Source organism: Mobula hypostoma, chromosome 1 (assembly GCF_963921235.1).
Source record: "Mobula hypostoma chromosome 1, sMobHyp1.1, whole genome shotgun sequence".
NCBI classification, from domain to species: domain Eukaryota; kingdom Metazoa; phylum Chordata; class Chondrichthyes; order Myliobatiformes; family Myliobatidae; genus Mobula; species Mobula hypostoma.
In genome coordinates, this window is record NC_086097.1 from 313,546 (window position 1) to 333,579 (window position 20,034).

The 20,034-nt window shown below is 45.2% G+C and overlaps 1 protein-coding gene across 9 annotated transcripts in view; it reads left to right on the plus strand.

The window, feature by feature from the left end:
• Positions 1-20,034, plus strand: part of pomt2 (protein-O-mannosyltransferase 2) — a 231,480-nt gene that overhangs the window by 69,461 nt on the left and 141,985 nt on the right. For 8 of the 9 annotated variants that reach the window (XM_063042712.1, XM_063042693.1, XM_063042702.1 and 5 more), the window contains one exon: positions 15,478-15,637. The exons of the other annotated variant lie outside the window; for it this stretch is intronic. In XM_063042712.1, the coding sequence (XP_062898782.1) occupies positions 15,478-15,637 (160 nt within the window). The remainder of the gene's footprint in view (positions 1-15,477; positions 15,638-20,034) is intronic. 9 annotated transcript variants of the gene reach the window in all.

A 20,034-nucleotide genomic window follows, 5' to 3' on the forward strand; every position in this document is an offset into this window, starting at 1 on the left:
TCATAGTTCATCTTTTCCCTCTTAATGACCTTCTTAGTTTCCTTTTGGATTGGGAATACAGAGCGTTGTGGGAGCTGAATTCTGAAGGAAGGCAGTTTTTTAAAAAAAACTTCTTCGAGTGCAAGAAGGATGAGACTGCGCAGGCACATGACGTCAACAGGACAGTGTGGAGAGTTTAAAAAGGCAGGTTGCTACCAACGGCTGTCTTTTGGATGGGGACGACAGAGCGTCGTGGGAACTGAATTCTGAAGGAAGGCAGTTTTTTAAAAAAACTACTTCAAGTGCCAGAAGGACGAGACTGCGCAGGCGCGTGACGTCAACAGGACCGCGTGGAGAGTTTAAAAAGGAGATCATGTAGCGGTGTGCTACACACAGCGCTAGAATAACCACACGGAGTCGGTGAGTTAGAGTTGCGATGAAAGAGATTTATTCAAACTTCGCGGCCTGCTTTGAAGCCTTCCTGTTCCCGCCCTCCCTGGGGCGGGACTGCTGTGGGGAATGCATATTCCCAGACCCTTTCCGCGCGCGGAATTTTCCCCCTGCTGGTGAAGATGGCCTGGCGCCCTTTTTGGGGCCGGCCCTCTGCCTGCGTGCGCTGTTGTGACCCGGTTCGTGTGTGCCAGAAAGTGGGTTGCCACAACCACCTTATACAGCGGGCAGCTGTTGGAGCTGGCAGCAGAGTGAGTGGGAGCAGAGTGCAGGGTTTTGGCTTCAGCGGTAAACGGGAATAGGCGAGAGCAAAGCACCAACTTTTTTTTCTCCCCCCGCCCTTTCGTGAATTGGACCGGACAGACAGGAACAGCAGGGCTCTCACAGCTAACGGTACGAGCATCTGCGCCAGGTGCACCGAGATGCGGCTCCTCAGAGACCATGTTAGGGATCTGGAGCTGCAGCTTGATGATCTGCTTATCAGGGAAAGTGAAGAAGTGATAGGAGCTACAGGGAGTAGTCATCCCTAGGCTACAGGGGTCAGAAAACTGGGTCACTGTCAAGAGAGGGAAGGGAAATGCCCGGATAGTGGAGAGCACACCTGTGGCTGTCCCCCTCAGCAACAAATATCTTGTTCTGGATCCTGTTGAGGGGGATGACCTGACAGGGGATGCCCACGGTGACCGGATCTCTGGCACTGAGCCTGGCGCTGTTGTGCAGGAGAAGGAGGGAGAAGAGGAATGCGGTAGTCATAGGGGATTCCATAGTCAGGGGAACGGACAGGAGGTTCTGTGAGCCTGATAGAGATACCCGCATGGTGTGTTGCCTCCCAGGTGCCAGGGTACGGGATGTCTCGGATCGGGTTCTGAATATTCTGAAGGGGGAGGGCGAGCAGCCAGTTGTCTTGGTACATGTTGGTACCAATGACATAGAGAGGACAAAGGAGGAGGTCCTGAAGAGAGATTTCTGGGAGTTAAGAAGGAAGCTGAGAAGCAGGACCTCCAGGGTAGTAATCTTGGGATTGCTACCTGTGCCACGTGCTAGCGAGGGCAAGAATAGTAGGATCAGGCAGATGAATGCATGGTTGAGAGATTGGTGCAGGGGGCAGGGCTTCAGATTCTTGGATAATTGGGATCTCTTCTGGGGGAAGTATGACCTGTTCAAAAAGGACAGGTTACACCTGAACCCGAAGGGGACCAATATCCTGGCGGGAATTTAATAGAGCTGTTAGGGAGGGTTTAAACTAATTTGGCAGGGGGATGGGAACCGGAATGACAGCGGAGGAAGGGGAAAACAGAAATAAATCTAAGATAGTGAGCAGTAAAGATGTCAGGAAAGACAGGCAGGTGATGGGGCAAATTTGTAGCCATTGGGATGAGTTGCAGTGCAATAAAGTTGCAGTGAAATCAAAGCGAAAAGTACCAAATACTGGTCTTGAGGTGTTATACTTAAATGCACGCAGCATAAGGAATAGGTGGATGATCTTGTCGTACAGCTACAGATTGGCAGGTATGATATTGTGGCCATCACAGAGACCTGGCTAAAGGATGCATGTTTCTGGGAGTTGAACATCCAGGGATACACGGTGTATCGGAAGGATAGGAAGGTAGGCAGAGGGGAGGCGTGGCTTTATTGGTAAGAAATGATATTAAATCATTAGAAAGAGGTGATATAGGATCGGAAGGTGCAGAATCTTTATGGGTTGAGCTAAGAAATTACAGGGGTAAAAGGACCCTGTTGGCAGTTATTTATAGGCCTCCAAATAGCTGCAGGGATGTGGACTACAAATTACAACAGGAAATAGAAAAGGCTTGTCAGAAGGGCAGTGTTATGATAATTGTGGAGGATTTTAACATGCGAGTGGATTGGGAAAATCAGGTCGGCACTGGATCTCAAAAGAGAGAATTTGTAGAATGTCTGCAAGATGGCTTTTTAGAACAGCATGTTGTTGAGCCCACTGGGGGATCGGCTGTACTGGATTGGGTATTGTGTAATGAACCGGAGGTGATTAGAGAGATTGAGATGAAGGAACCCTTAGGAGGCAGTGATCATAACATGATTGAGTGCACTGTGAAATTTGAAAAAGAGAAGCCGAAATCTAATGTGTCGGTATTTCAGTGGAGTAAAGGAAATTACAGTGGTATGAGAGAAGTCAAAGCCAAAGTTAAAGCAAAGGAGAGGGCATACAAGGAAGCAAAAATTAGTGGGAAGACGGAGGATTGGGAAGATTGCAATGTCAATCCGCTATTTAAGAAGGGGGCAAGGAAGCAAAAAGGAAATTATAGACCTGTTAGCTTGACATCGGTGGTTGGGAAGTTGTTGGAGTCGATTATCAAGGATGAGGTTACAGAGTACCTGGAGGCATATAACAAGATAGGCAGAACTCAGCATAGATTCCTTAAAGGAAAATCCTGCTTGACAAACCTATTACAATTTTTTGAGGAAATTACAAGTAGGCTAGACAAGGGAGATGCAGTGGATGTTGTATATTTGGATTTTCGGAAGGCCTTTTACAAGGTGCCACACATGAGGCTACTTAACAAGATAAGAGCCCATGGAATTACGGGAAAGTTACATACGTGGGTAGAGCGTTGGCTGATTGGCAGGAAACAGAGACTGGGAATAAAGGGATCCTATTCTGGTTGGTTGTCAGCTACCAGTGGTGTTCCACAGGGGTCCGTGTTGGGGCTGCTTCTTTTTACATTGTACATCAACGATTTGGATTATGGAATAGATTCAAAGATTCAAAAAACTTTATTGTAATTCAAACCGTACATCAGCTCTGCAGGGCAGAATGAGACAGCATTTCTCAGGAGCAGTGCAATCATAACATAACAAACGCAACACTAAATAATAAACATAACAATAAATAGTAAAACACAACAGCCACATGTCTTTGTGGCTAAGTTTGCTGATGATACGAAGATAGGTCGTGCTGAGGAAACGGAGAGTCTGCAGAGAGACTTGGATAGATTGGAAGAATGGGCAGAGAAGTGGCAAATGAAGTACAATGTTGGAAAGTGTATGGTTATGCACTTTGGCAGAAATAATAAATGGGCAGACTATTATTTAAATAGGAAAAGAATTCAAAGTTCGGAGATGCAGCGGGACTTGGGAGTCCTCGTACAGGATACCCTTAAGGTTTACCTCCGGGTTGAGTCGGTAGTGAAGAAGGCGAATGCAATGTTGGCATTCATTTCTGGAAGAATAGAGTATAGGAGCAGGGATGTGATGTTGAGGCTCTATAAGGTGCTGGTGAAACCTCACTTGGAGTACTGTGGGCAGTTTTGGTCTCCTTATTTAAGGAAGGATGTGCTGATGTTGGAGAGGGTACAGAGAAGATTCACTAGAATGATTTCTGGGAATGATAGAGTTAACATATGAGGAACGCTTGTCTGCTCTTGGACTGTATTCCTTGGAGTTTAGAAGAATGAGGGGAGACCTGATAGAAACATTTTGAATGTTGAAAGGCATGGACAGAGTGGATGTGGCAAAGTTGTTTCCCATGATGGGGGAGTCTAGTACGAGAGGGCATGACTTAAGGATTGAAGGGCGCCCATTCAGAACAGAAATGCGAAGAAATTTTTTTAGTCAGGGGGTGGTGAATCTATGGAATTTGTTGCCACGGGCGGCAGTGGAGGCCAAGTCATTGGGTGTATTTAAGGCGGAGATTGATAGGTATCTGAGTAGCCAGGGCATCAAAGGTTATGGTGAGAAGGTGGTGGAGTGGGACTAAATGGGAGAATGGATCTGCTCATGATGGAATGGCGGAGCAGACTCGATGGGCCGAATGGCCGACTTCTGCTCCTTTGTGTTATGGTCTTATGGTAAGCTTTTAAAAATTTCCCGATCCTCTGTATTCTCACTAATTTTTGCTTCCTTGTATGCCCTCTCCTATGCTTTAACTTGGCTTTGACTTCTCCTGTCAGCCACGGTTGCATCCTTTTTCTATTCGAAAATTTCTTCTTTTTTGGAATATATCTGTCTTGCCCCTTCCTCACTTCTCGCATAAACTCCAGCCACTGCTGCTCTGCCATCCTTCCCACCAGTGTCCCTTTCCAGTCAACTTTGGCCAGTTCCTTTCTCATGCCATTGTAATTTCCTTTACTCCGGACACATTAGATTTCGGCTTCTCTTTTCCAAATTTCACAGTGAAGTCAATCATGTTATGATCACTGCCTCCTAAGGGTTCCTTGACCCCAATCTCTTTAATCACTTCTGGTTCATTACGCAATACCCAATCCAGCACAGCCGATCCCCGAGTGGGCTCAACAACAAGCTGTTCTAAAAAGCCATCTTGCAGACATTCTACAAATTCTCTCTCTCGAGATCCAGTGCCGACCTGATTTTCCCAATCCACTCGCATGTTAAAATCCCCCACAATTATCATAACACTGCCATTCTGGCAAGCCTTTTCTATTTCCTGTTGTATTTTGTAGTCCACATCAATGCATCTGTTAGGAGGCCTGTATATAACTGCCATCAGAGTCCTTTTACCCCTGCGATTTCTTAGCTCAACCCATAAAGATTCTGCACCTTCCGATCCTATGTCACCTCTTTCTAATGATTTAATATAATTTCTTACCAATAAAACCACTCCACCCCTCTGCCTACCTGCCTATCCTTCCGATACACTGTGTATCCTTGGATGTTCAGCTCCCAGAGACATGCATCCTTTAGCCATGTCTCTGTGATGGCCACAATATCATACCTGCCAATCTGTAGCTGTACGACAAGATCATCCACCTTATTCCTTATGCTGCGTGCATTTAAGTATAACACCTTAAGTCCAGTATTTGGTACTTTTTGCTTTGATTGCACTGCAACTTTATTGCACTGCAACTCATCCCAATGGCTGCAAGTTTGCCCCATCACCTGCCTGTCTTTCCTGACATCTTTATTGCTCACTATCTTAGATTTAATTCTGTTTTCCCCTTCGTCTGCTCTGTCATTCTGGTTCCCATCCCCCTGCCAAATTAGTTTAAACCCTCCCTAACAGCTCTATTAAACCTTCCCGCCAGGATATTAGTCACCTTCGGGTTCAGGTGTAACCTGTCTTTTTTGAACAGGTCATACTTCCCCCAGAAGAGATCCCAATTATCCAAGAATCTGAAGCCCTGCCCCCTGCACCAACCTCCCAGCCATGGATTCATCTGCCTGATCCTACTATTCTTGCCCTCGCTAGCACGTGGCATAGGTAGCAATCCTGAGATTACTACCCTGGAGGTCCTGCTTCTTAGCTTCCTTCCTAACTCCCGGAAATCTCTCTTCAGGACCTCCTCCCTTTTCCTATCTATGTCATTGGTACCAACACGTACCAAGACAGCTGGCTGCTCGCCCTCTCCCTTCAGAATATTCTGGACCCGATCTGAGACATCCTGTGCCCTGGCACCTGGGAGGCAACACACCATGCGGGTATCTCTATCAGGCTCACCGAATCTCCTGTCTGATCCCCTATGACTACCGTATTCCTCTTCTCCCTCCTTCTCTCCTGTACAACAGCACCAGTCTCAGTGCCTGAGACCCGGTCACCGTGGCCGTCCCCTGTCAGGTCATCCCCCTGAACAGCATCCAAAACGATATACTTGTTGCTGAGAGGGGCAGCCACAGGGGTGCTCTCCACTATCCTGGCATTTCCCTTCCCTCTCCTGACAGTCACCCAGTTTTCTGACCGCTGTAGCCTTGGGATGAGTACCTCCCTGTAGCTCCTGTCTATCATCTCCTCACTCTCCCTAATAGATTAGATTATGAGGACACGCGGTCCTCTTTTATTGTTATTTAGTAATGCATGCATTAAGAAATGATACAATGTTTTTCCAGGATGATATCACAGAAACACATGACAAACCAAGACTGAAAAACTGACAAAAGCTACATAATTATAACATATAGCTGCTACAGTGCAAAGCAATACCGTAATTTGATAAGAACAGACCATGGGCACTGTACAGTCTCAAAGTCTCTCGAAAGTCCCATCATCTCACGCAGACGGTAAACCTCCGGTAGGTCATCAAGCTGCAGCTCCAGATCCCAACACGGTCTCTGAGGAGCTGCATCTCGGTGCACCTGATGCAGATGTGGCCATCAGGGAGGCTGGAGGTCTCCCAAGATTCCCACATCTGACACCCTGAACAAAGCACTAACCCTGCAGACATACTACCTAATTCTACAGGAATGAAACAAGGAAAAATAAGTCTACTCACCCACTTACCTCACCAAACACATGAACACACAAATTAATTAATTAATTACAGTATAAGTATATTGAATAGATTAAAAATCATGCTAAAGTCATGGCAAAAATAGGAAAACAGATTATTATCTGAATGGTGGCCGATTAGGAAAAGGGGAGGTGCAACGAGACCTGGGATCATTAATGACAGCAGAAGGGAAACCACGATCTTTAAAGAGGACATTTGAGATATCCTGGAACGGAAAACCTCATCCTCAGAGCAGATGCGGCGGAGACAGAGGAACTGGGAATAGGGAGTGGCATTTTTGCATGTGGCGGGGTGGGAAGAGGTATAGTTGAGGTAGTTATGAGAGTCAGTGGGCTTGTAGAAGATGTTAGTGGACAGTCTGTCTCCAGAGATGGAGACCGAGAGATCAAGAAGGGGGAGAGAAGTGTCCAAGATAGACCAAGTGAATTTGAGGGCTGGGTGGAAGTTAAAAGTAAAGTCGATGAAATTGACGAGCTCAGCATGGGTGCAGAAAGCAGCACCAATGTAGTCGTCAATGTACCGAAGGAAAAGTTGGGGAGCAGTACCAGAATAGGTTTGGAGCACAGACTGTTCCACATAATCAACGAAGAGGCAGGCATAGCTAGGGCCCATGCGAGTTCCCATAGCTACACCCTTGGTCTGAAGAAAGTGGGAAGAGCCAAAAGAGAAGTTATTGAGTGTGAGAACCAGTTCCGCCAACTGGAGGAGGGTAGTGGTGGTGGGGAACTGGTGAGGTCTATTATCCAGAAAGTAGCAGAGGGCTTTGAGGCCTTCTTCATGGGGAATAGAGGTGTATAGGGATTGGACATCCATAGTGAAAATGAAGCGGTTGGGACTGGGGAACTGGAAGTTATTGAAGAGGTGGAGGGCATGGGATGTATCCCGGATGTAGGTGGGGAGAGACTGAACTATGGGTGACAAAATGGAGTCCAGGTAGGCAGATACAACTTCTTTACAGGGCCTCTGCCCCTTCCCCCTACAGTCCTGACGAAGGGTTCCAGCCCGAAACGTCGACCGATCTTTTCCACTGATGCTGCCCGACCTGCTGAGTTCCTCCAGCATGTTGTGAGTGTTGCTTTGACCCCAGCATCTGCAGATTATTTTGTGTCCCGGATGGTAGCAGCTGGAATAGATTGTGGTTGGGGTGACTCGGGTCCCCAATGATCCTACGGGCCCTTTTTACACACCTGTCCTTGTAAATGTCCTGAATCGTGGGAAGTTCACAACTGCAGATGAGCTGGGGTGTGGTGACTTTTTATTCAATCTACTACAAAAGGCTTACCTGTTAGTTTCCTGTGCCTCCTCACCGAAGCCTCTTGAGAGAAAGTCTCAAGTTCCCACTCATACACTGGTCCACTCACACAATGGCCGCTCTGCTTTGACCCTGCTTTACTTCTATTTGCTCCTGTTAATGAATTGTGAATCAATTGGTCTGCCGTTAATGTGCTGAGCTCCATAAAACGCTCCTTTTTGTAACACTTCTCCCCGACCTGTGCAAAGTGCTCCCTGTCTACAAATCGATTGGTCCGCCAACACTAATGTAGGAAGCAGAGAGGCTTCAAAAGGACTTAGACAGATTGGGAGACTGGGCAAAGAAATGCCAGATGGAAAACAGTGTCGGGAAATGTATGGTCATGCACTTTTGGAGAAGAAATGAAATGGTAGACTATTTTCTAAATGGAGAGAAAATTTGAATAACTGAGATGCAAAGAGACTTGGGCATCCTTTTGCAGGATTCCTTGGAGGTTAATTTGCAGCTTGAGTCAGTGTGAGGAAGTCAAATATGATGTTAGCATTCATATCAAGAGGACTAGAAGATACTGGCATTGTACCGGATGACTGGAAAATTGCAAATGTTACTCCGCTATTTAAGAAGGGTGGGAGGCAGCAGAAAGGAAGCTATAGACCTGTCAGCCTCACATCAGTGGTTGGGAAGTTGTTGGAATTGATTGTTAGGGATGAGATTACAGAGTACCTGGAGGCACATGACAAGATAGGCCAAAGCCAGTAGGGTTTCCTGAAAGAAAAATCCTGCTTGACTAACCTGCTGCAACTTTTTGAGGAAATTACAAGCAGGGTAGACAAAGGAGATGCAGGAGATGTGTACTAGGATTTTCAGATGGCATTTGACAAGGAGCCCCATATGAGGTTGCTCAGCAAGATATGAGCCCATGGAATTACAGGGAAGTTACGGGCATGGGTGGAGCATTGGCTGATACGCGGAAAACAGAGAGTGGGAATAAAGGGATTCTATTCTGGCTGGCTGCTGGTTAGCAGTGGAGTTCCACAGGGTTCGGTGTTGGGACCGCTGCTTTGTATGATGTATGACAATGATTTGGGCTATGGGATTATTAGATTTGTGGCTAAATTTGCTGATGATACAAAGATAGGTGGAGGAGGGCCTAGTGTGGAGGAAACAGACAGCCTGCAGAGAAACTTAGATAATTTAGTGGAATGGGCAGAGTGGCAAATGAAATACAATGTTGGAAAGTGTATGGCCATACACTTCGGTGGAAGAAATAAGCGGGTAGACATTGAGATGAGGAGATAATTCAAAGTGCAGAGATGCAAAGGGAGTTGGGAGTCCTTGTGCAAGATACCCTAAAGTTCAACCTCCAGCTTGAGTTGGTGGTGAAGAAGGCGAATGTAATGTTGGTATTCATTTCTAGAGGTATATAATATAAGAGCAGGGGGCAGGGATTCGGATTTCTGGATCATTGGGACCTCTTTTGGGGCAGGTGTGACCTGTACAAAAAGGACGGGTTGCACTTGAATCCCAGGGGGACCAATATCCTGGTGGGGAGATTTGCTAAGGCTACTGGGGAGAGTTTAAACTAGAATTGTTGGGGGGCAGGAACCGAACTGAAGTGACCGGGGAAGAGGCAGTTGGCTCACATATAGAGAAAGCTTGAAGACAGTGTGTGAGGGAGGATAGGCAGGTGATAGAGAAGGGACACGCTCAGACGGACGGTTTGAGATATGTCTATTTTAACGCAAGGGGTATTGTGAACAAAGCGGATGAGCTTAGAGCGTGGATCAGTACTTGGAGCTATGATGTGGTGGCCATTACAGAGACTTGGATGGCTCAGGGACAGGAATGGTTACTTCAAGTGCTGAGTTTTAGATGTTTCAGAAAGGACAGGGAGGGAGGCAAAAGAGGTGGGGGCATGGCACTGTTGATCAGAGATAGTGTCACAGCTTCAGAAAAGGTGGACGTCATGGAGGGATTGTCTACGGAGTCTCTGTGGGTGGAGGTTAGGAACAGGAAGGGGGTCAATAACTTTTCTGGGTGTTTTTTATGGGCCGCCCAATAGTAACAATGATATCGAGGAGCAGATAGGGAATCAGATCCTGGAAAGGTGTAATAATAACAGAATTGTCGTGATGGGAGATTTTAGTTTCTCAAATATCAATTGGCATCTCCCGAAAGTGGGGGGTTTCAGATGGGGTGGAGTTTGTTAGGTGTGTTCAGGAAGGTTTCTTGACACAATATGTAGATAAGCCTACAAGAGGAGAGACTGTACTTGATTTGGTGTTGGGAAATGAACCTGGTCAGGTGTCAGATCTCTCAGTGGGAGAGCATTTTGGAGATAGTGATCTAAATTCTATCTCCTTTACAATAGCATTGGAGAGAGATAGGAGCAGACAAGTTAGAAAAGCGTTTAATTGGAGTAAGGGGAATTATGAGGCTATCAGGCAGGAAATTGGAAACTTAAATTTGGAACAGATGTTCTCAGGGAAAAGTATGGAAGAAATGTGGAAAATGTTCAGGGGATATTTGTGTGGAGTTCTGCGTAGGTATGTTCCAATGAGACAGGGAAGTTATGGTAGGGTACAGGAGCTGTGGTGTACAAAGGCTGTAATAAATCTAGTCAAGAAGAAAAGAAAAGCTTACGAAAGGTTCAGAGAGCTGGTTATGTTAGAGATCTAGAAGATTATCAGGCTAACAGGAAGGAGTTTAAAAAGGAAATTAGGAGAGCCAGAAGGGGCCATGAGATCATAAGACAAAGGAGCAGAAGTAGGCCATTCGGCCCATCGAGTCTGCTCGGCCATTTTATCATGAGCTGATGCATTTTATCCTATTTAGTCCCACTGCCCCGCCTTCTCACCATAACCTTTGATGCCCTGGCTACTCAGATACCTATCAATCTCTGCTTTAAATACACCCAATGACTTGGCCTCCACTGCTGCCCGTGGCAACAAATTCCATAGATTCACCACCCTCTGACTAAAAAAATTTCTTTGCATTTCTGTTCTGAAAGGGCACCCTTCAATCCTGAAGTACAATGAGAAGGCTTTGGCAGGCAGGATTCAGTAAGACCCCAAGGCATTCTACAAGTATGTGAAAAGCAAGAGGATAAGACATGAACGAATACACCTATCAAGTGTGACAGTGGGGAAAATGTGTATGGAACTGGAGGAAATAGCAGCAGTGCTTAATGAATACTTTACTACAGTATTCATTATGGAAAAGGATCTTGGTGATTGTAGTGATGACTTGCAGCAGACTGTAAAGCTTGAGCATGTAGATATTAAGGGAGAGGATGTGCTGCAACTTTTGGAAAGCATCAAGTTGGATAAGTTGCCGGGACCAGATGAGATGTACCCCAGGCTACTGTAGGAGGCGAGGGAAGAGATTGCTGAGCCTCTGGCAATGATCTTTGAATCATCAATAGGGATGGGAGAGGTTCCAGAGGATTAGAGGGTTGCAGATATTGTTCCTTTATTCAAGAAAAGGAGTAGAGATAGCCCAGGAAATTATAGACCATTGATCTTACTTCAGTGGTTGATAAGTTAATGGAGAAGATCCTGAGAGGCAGGATTTATGAACATTTGGAGAAGCGTAATATGATTAGGAATAGTCAGCATGGCTTTGTCAAGGGCAGGTCGTGCTTTACGAGCCTGATTGAAATTTTTGAGGATGTGACTAAACACATTAATGAAGGAAGAGCAGTAGATGTAGTATATATGGATTTAAGCAAGGCATTTGATAAGGTATCCCATGCAAGGCTTATTGAGAAAGTAAGGAGGATGGGATCCAAGGGGACATTGCTTTCTGGATCCAGAACTGGCTTGCCCACAAAAGGCAAAGAGTGGTTGTAGACGGGTCATATTGTGCATGGAGGTCGGTGACCAGTGGTGTGCCTCAGGGATCTGTTCTGGGACCCCTTCTCTTCGTGATTTTTATAAATGAGCTGCATGAGGAAGTGGAGGGATGGGTTAGTAAGGTTGGGAATGTTGTGGATAGTGTGGAGGGCTGTCAGAGGTTACAGCAGGATATTGATAGGATGCAAAACTGGGCTGAGAAGTGGCAGGTGGAGTTCAACCCAGATCAGTGTGAAGTGGTTCATTCTGGTAGGTCAAATATGATGGCAGAATATAGTATTAATGGTAAGACGCTTGGCAGTGTGGAGAATCAGAGGAATCTTGGGATCCGAGTCCATAGTACGCTCAAAGCAGCTGCGCAGGTTGACTCTGGTTAAGAAGGCATACGGTGTATTGTCCTTCATTATTCGTGGAATTGAATTTAGGAGCTGAGAGGTAATGTTGCAGCTATATAGGACCCTGGTCAGACCCCACTTGGAGTACTGTGCTCAGTTCTGGTCGCCTTAGTACCGGAAGGATGTGGAAACCATAGAGAGGGTGCAGAGGAGATTTACAAGGATGTTGCCTGGATTGAGGAATATGCCTTATGAAAACAGGTTGAGTGAACTTGGCCTTTTCTCCTTGGAGCGACGGAGGATGAGAGGTGACCTGATAGAGGTGTATGAGGTGATGAGAGGCATTGATCGTGTGGATAGTCAGAGGCTTTTTGCCAGGGCTGAAATGCTTGCCACAAGAGGACTCAGGTTTAAGGTGCTGGAGAGTAGGTTCAGAGGAGATGTGAGGGGTAAGTTTTTTATGCAGCGAGTGGTGAGTGCGTGGAATGGGCTGCCGGCAACGGTGGTGGAGGTGGATACGATGGGGTCTTTTAAGAGACTTTTGGATAGGTACATGGAGAGCTAAGAAAAATAGAGGGCTATGGGTAAGCCTGGTAATTTCTAAGGTCGGGACATGTTCAGCACAACTTTCTGGGCGGAAGGGCCTGTATTGTGCTTTAGGTTTTCTATGTTTCTATGTGATGTTAAGGTTCCTTAAGGCACTCGTGATACCACGCTTGGAGTATCATGTACAGTTTTGGTCTCCTTATTTTAGGAAGGAGATATTGACTTTGTAGAGAGTTCAGAGAAGACTCCCAAGAATGATTTCAGGAATGAAAGGGTTACTCTATGAGGAACGTCTGGCAGCTCTTGGGCTGTATTCCTTGGAGTTCAGGAGAATGTGGGGATGTCATTGAAACATTCTGAATGTTAAAAGGCCTGAACAGATTAGATATGCCAAAGTTATTTCCCATGGTAGGGGAGTCGAGGACAAGAGGGCACGACTTCAGAATTGAAGGATGTCCATTTAGAACAGAGATGCGGAGAAATTACTTTAGTCAAAGGGTGGTAGATCTGTGGAATTTGTTGCCATGAATAGCTGTGGAGGTGAAGTCATTGGGTGCATTTAAGGCAGAGATAGATATGTTCTTGATTAGCCAGGGCATTAAAGGGTATGGGGAGAAGGCAGGGGATGGGGATGACTGGAAGTATTGGATCAGCCCATGATTGAATGGCGGAGCAGACTCCATGGCCGAATTGCCTACTTCTACTCCTATATCCTGTGGTCTCATGGACTAGAATATAAAAGGAAGGATGTAATGTTGAGGCATTTTAATGAACTGGTGAGGCCTCATTGTAAATATTGTGAGCAGTTTTGGGCCCCTTTGAATGGAAGTGCTGAAACTAGAGAGGGTTCAAATGAGATTCAGAAAAATGATTCCTGGATTGAGTGGCTTGTCATATGAAGAGCTCTGGGCCTGGATTCACTAGAATTCAGAAGAATGAATGGTGACCTAATTGAAACCTATTGAATGGCGAAAGGTCTTGATACAGTGGATTGGAGATGTTTACTCCCATTGGAGAGTCTAGGACCAGAGCCTCAGAATCGAGGGGCATCCTTTTAGAACAGAGATGAGGAGAAATTTCTTTAGCTAGAGAATGGTGAATCTGTGGAAATCATTGTCACAGGTAGCTGTGGAGGCTAAGTCTTTACAAATATTTAAGGCAGAGGTTGAAGGATTCTTGATTGGTGAAGCCGTGAAAGGATACAGAGAAAAGGCAGGAGATTGAGGCTGAGAGGGAAAAATGGATCAGCCATAATGAAATCGCTGAGCGGACTCGATGGGTCAAATTGCCTAATTCTGCTCTATGGTTTTATGGTCATATGATTCAGTGTGAGTCACATTGTATTGGTGGGAGGAGGCAAAGCATGGTATTACAAAGGATGGGTTTTCAGATGGGAGTCCAAGAGATCAGTGCTTGGTCTGCTGATGTTTGTCATCTATTTAATGATTTGGATGACAGTGTTAGTAACGTGGACAACATCATCTGTAGTGGACGGAGAAGAGGGTTATTTATGTTGAAAAGGTGTTGGTCCATGTTCTCTAGATGTCCATAAGAAGGGGACCAGAGATTGGCAAATGGAATATTATAAACACAGGTGGTTCTGCAGATGCTGGAAATCCAAAGTTACACACACAAAGTGCTGGAGGAATTCAGCAAGCCAGACAGGATCAATGAAAATGAATAAAAAGTCGACATTTCAGGCTGAGAGCCTTGTTCAGTAAAATGGAATATTATTCAAACTGGTGTAAGATGTTGGATTTTGGTAACTATGGGAGACTTGTACAGTAAATGGTAGCTCTGCGGAAAGTGTTGCAGAGCAGAATGTGTGAAGGGGACAGGTACATAGTTCTCTCAAAGCAGAGATATAGATAGGCAGAGTGGTGAAGAAGGCAGTTAGTTTGGCAGGGCATTGAATTCAAGAGTTAAGATGTCATGTTACTCTTGTATGTACAAGATGTTGGTGAGACTGTATTTGGTATATTGTGTGCAGTTCAGCTCAACTACCTCTAGAAAGTATGTCATTAAGTATGTAATGTTATGTATGTCTTCATCCCCTCTGCCATCTGATTCCTAAATGGACTTTGAAGCTTTGGACACTACCTCACTTTTTTAATATACAGTATTTCTGTTTTTGCACATTTTAAAATAATCTATTCAATATACTTAATTGATTTACTTGTTTATTTATTACATTTTATTTATTTTTTTTCTCTCTGCTAGATTATGTATTGTATTGAACTGCAGCTGCTAAGTTAACAAATTTCACATCACATACCGGTGATAACAAACCTGATTCTGATTCTGATTCTAAAGAGTGATACTGGGACTGAAGGCTGAGAGATATAAGGAGAGATTGGACAGGTTGGGGCTGTTTTCTCTGGAGTGCAGGGGATTGAGGTTCATGAAATCATGTGTGATATAGATAAGGAGATTTCTTTTCCCCCATGGTAGAGGAGGCTAAGATAAGGGACATATTTTTACAGTGAGGGGGGAAAAATTTAAAAGGGACCCGAAGGGCAGTTTCTTCACATTGAGAGTGGTGAGTAAATGGAATGAGCTGTGACACCCTCTCTTAAGGGCTCATATACATACTGGGCTCGTTAGCTAACTCTGCTAACAACAAACTCAAGATAGACAAATTGCTCAGCATGGATAAGTTTCGCTGAAAAGCTATTTCTGTGCTGGTTAACTCTATGACTGCCAGTGTGGATGGCTTCACATTTTTCCTCATGGCTACTTTCTTGCTCAATCTGCAAACCTTTTGAACTTGTTCCCAGCTATTATCAGCAAACTAATTTGAAATGTGATTGTTCCTATAATTGTTCTCCATATATGTTTAGGCCTTTTTCTCTACCTTGGTGGCAATGGTTGATATTGACAGGAGTTAACATTGCTGGAGCCCTTGGAGTAAAATTTGTTGGAATCTTTGTGATCATCCTCATTGGAATTAACACTGCCAGTGACCTCTGGCACCTTCTGGGAATTCTTGACGTATCTTTGGTAAGTAGCTATTTACGCAACATTTTCTGAGTTAGGGAATTATACCCTGTGTTATTTATATTTATTGATTTCTGTCCATTTCTTGAAGTCATGTGTCTGTGAACCTCAAAGGAACAAATGTCTGAATTTGAGGGAACAATAATTTTGGACTCCATGGAACCATAAAATGGCGGAGCAGAATGATGGGCCGAATGGCCGACTTCTGCTCCTTTGTCTTGTCTTATGATCTCCAAGAGCTGTGATCTCAGCTGGTCTGGGAAATAATGGTTTTATCTTGGTGTTTGGTTCAAAGATAGATGTGAAAGGTGTTCCTGAAAGCGGTAATGTGCCAGACTGGAGGATGAGATGGAGTTCCTTGAGGTTTGGGCACTGTGAGAGACCAGACGCATGGTCTGAAAGGGAGTGGAATAGAGACTTGAGTGATAGCAACAGTGTAGGCACCACTGCAGGCTGAGTAGCTGATGTCCAAAGTGGCCTCTTGAGGGATAGGGAGATAATACTATGAAGGCACAACAAGATAAAGTAATTTTCAAAAAAAAGTTGATGTTCAATTTTGGAGGGCAATCCTACAGGCCATCTCAGAGATGTTGCTGTTCTTTCTTTCTGGGCCTTGTGGCTCATCGGGTGGCAACCTTATAGTCATCGTCATAGTCATACTTTATTGATCCCGGGGGAAATTGGTTTTCGTTACAGTTGCACCATAAATAATAAATAGTAATAGAACCATAAATAGTTAAATAGTAATATGTAAATTATGCTAGTAAATTATGAAATAAGTCCAGGACCAGCCTATCGGCTCAGGGTGTCTGACCCTCCAAGGGAGGAGTTGTAAAGTTTCATGGCCACAGGCAGGAATGACTTCCTATGACGCTCTGTGCTACATCTCGGAGGAATGAGTCTCTGGCTGAATGTACTCCTGTGCCCATCCAGTACATTATGTAGTGGATGGGAGACAATGACCAAGATGGCATGCAACTTAGACAGCATCCTCTTTTCAGACACCACTGTGAGAGAGTCCAGTTCCATCCCTACAACATCACTGGCCTTACGAATGAGTTTGTTGATTCTGTTGGTGTCTGCCACCCTCAGCCTACTGCCCCAGCATACAACAGCAAACATGATAGCACTGGCCACCACAGACTCGTAGAACATCCTCGGCATCGTCCAGCAGATGTTAAAGGACCTCAGTCTCCTCAGGAAATAGAGACGGCTCTGACCCTTCTCGTAGACAGCCTCAGTGTTCTTTGACCAGTCTAGTTTATTGTCAATTCGTATCCCCAGGTATTTGTAATCCTCCACCATGTCCACACTGACCCCCTGGATGGAAACAGGGTCACCGGTACCTTAGCTGTCCTCAGGTCCACCACCAGCTCCTTAGTCTTTTTCACATTAAGCTGCAGACAATTCTGCTCAGACCATGTGACAAAGTTTCCTACCGTAGACCTGTACTCAGCCTCATCTCCCCTGCTGATGCATCCAACTAAGGCAGTGTGCTGCTGCTGCTGCTGCTTTTGCGTTTTTTGTCTGCTTTTTTGCGAGGCCGAGTTGTTCAATCAAGTACACATGAAAAGTGTGCAGGGAACCGGTTGGATTTGAACCCGGGACCACACAGCTTGAAGTCTGGTGATGATTTCACTTCACCACCAGCCAGCTGATCATAGAGATGTTTCCATAAGACCATTAGCCATAGGAGCAGAATTAGGCCATCTGGCCCATTCAGTCTGCTCTGCCATTCAACCATGGCTAATCCATTTTTTCTATCTCCTCCTCAGCCCCAGTTCCCGACCTTCTCCTCGTAACTTATCATGCTATGTCCAAACAAGAACCTATCAATCTCTGCCTTAAATACACCTAATGACCTGGCTTCCATAGCTGCATTTGGCAACAAATTCCACGAATCCGCCACCCTTTGGCTAAAGAATATTTCTCCGCATTTCTGGTTTGAAAGGGCGCCCCTCTATCCTGAAGCTGTGTCCTCTTGTCCTAGACTCTCCCACCATGGGAAACATCCTTTCCACGTCTACTCTGTCTAGGCCTTTCAACATTCGAAAGGTTTCAATGAGGTTTGCTAAAGCTGTTGGGGAGAGTTTAAACTAGAATTGCAGGTAGGTGGGAACCGAACTGAAGAGACAGAGGAAGGGATGGTTGGCTCACAGATGGAGAAAGCTTGAAGGCAGTGTGAGAGGGAGGATAGGCAGGTGACAGAAAAGGGATGCGCCCTGACTGATGGTTTGAGATGTGTCTATTTTAAAGCAAAAAACATCATGAACAAAGCGGATGAACTCAGAACGTGAATCAGTACTTGGATCTGTGATGCTGTGGCCATTACAGAGACTTGGCTGGCTTAGGGGCAGGAATGGTTACTTAGAGTACCAGGCTTCAGATGTTTCAGAAAGGACAGGGAGAGATGCAAAAGAGGTGGGGGCCGTGGCACTGCTGATCAGAGGTAGTGTCATGGCTGCAGAAAAGGAGGAAGTCATGGAGGGATTGTCTACTGAGTCTCTGGGTGGAAGTTAGGAACAGCAAGGGGTCAATAACTCTACTGGGTGTTCTTTTTTTGACCACCCAATAGTAACAGGGACATTGAGGTGCAGATAGGGAGACAAATTCTGTGGTGTACAAAGACTGTTGAAAATCTAATCAAGAAGAAAAGAAAAGCTTACAAAAGGTTCAAAAAACTAGGTAATGATAGAGATCTAGAAGATTATAAGACTAGCAGGAAGGAGTTTAAGAATGAAATTAGGAAAGCTGGAAGGGGCCATGAGAAGACCTTGGTAAGCAGGATTAAGGAAAACCCCAAGGCATTCTACAAGTATGTGAAGAGCAAGAGGATAAGATGTGGAGAGAATAGGACCAATCAAGTGTGACAGTGGAAAAGTGTGTATGGAACCGGAGGAGATAGAGGAGGTACTTAATGAAAACCTTGCTTCAGTATTCACTATGGGAAAGGACCTTGGCGATTGTAGGGATGACTTACAGCGGACCGAAAAGCTTAAGCATACAGACATTAAGAAAGAGGACATGTTGCAGGTTTTGGAAAGCACCAAGTTGGATAAGTCACCGGGACCAGGCGAGATATACCCCAGGCTACTGTGGCAGGCGAGGGAGGAAATTGCTGAGCCTCTGACAATGATTTTTGCATCATCAATGAGGATGGGAGAGGTCCCGGAGGATTGGAGGTTTGCAGATGTTGTTCCCTTATTCAAGAAAGGGAGTAGAGATAGCCCAGGAAACTATAGACCAGTGAGTCTTACTTCAGTGGTTGGTAAGTTGATGGAGAACATCCTGAGCGGCAGGATTTATGAACATTTGGAGAAGCATAATATGATTAGGAAGAGTCAGCATGGCTTTGTCACAGGCAGGTCGTGCCTTATGAGCCTGATGAAATTTTTGAGGATGTGACATTGATTAAGATAGAGTAGTAGATGTAGTGTATATGGATTTCAGCAAGGCAGTCAATAAGGTACCCCATACAAGACTTATTGGGAAAGTAAGGAGGTATGGGATTCAAGGGGACATTGCTTTGTGGATCCAGAACTGGCTTGCCCAAAGAAGGCAAAGGGTGGTTGTAGTCGGGTCATATTCTGCATGGAGATTGGTGACCAGTGGTGTGCCTCAGGGATCTGTTCTGGGACCTCTTCTCTTCGTGATTTTTATAAATGAGCTGCATGAGGAAGTGGAGGGATGGGTTAGTAATTTTGCTGATGACACAAAGGTTAGGGTTATTGTGGATCGTGTGGAGGAGGGCTGTCAGAGGTTACAGCAGGACATTGATAGGATGCAAAACTGGGCTGAGAAGTGGCAGGTGGAGTTCAACCCAGATCAGTGTGAAGTGGTTCATTCTGGTAGGTCAAATATGATGGCAGAATATAGTATTAATGGTAAGACTCTTGGCAGTGTGGAGGATCAGAGGGATCTTGGGGTCCGAGTCCATAGGACACTCAAAAGCTGCTATGCAGGTTGACTCTGTGGTTAAGAAGGCATATGGTGCCTTCATCAAGCCGTGTGGTCCCAAGTTGCACCTTCCTCACTTTTCGAGAAACACACGTCGTTACTGCTGTGCTGACATGCCTGCCAGCAGCTCCTTCCAATTTACTTTGGCCAACTCCTCTTTCATACCACTGTAGTTCCCTTACTCCACTGAAATACTGCTACATCAGACGTTAATTCTCCCTATCAAATTTTAAGTTGAACACAATCATATTGTGATCACTGGTTCCTAAGGGTTCTTATACCTTAAGCTCCCTAAATACCTCTGGTTCATTCCATAACACCCAATCCAGTATAGCTGATCCCTTAGTAGGCTCAATGACAAAATGCTCTAAAAAGCCATCTAATAGGCATTGAACAAACGCACTCTATTTTGAGAGTGCAGAGTTTGTATGTTCCTGTCAGGA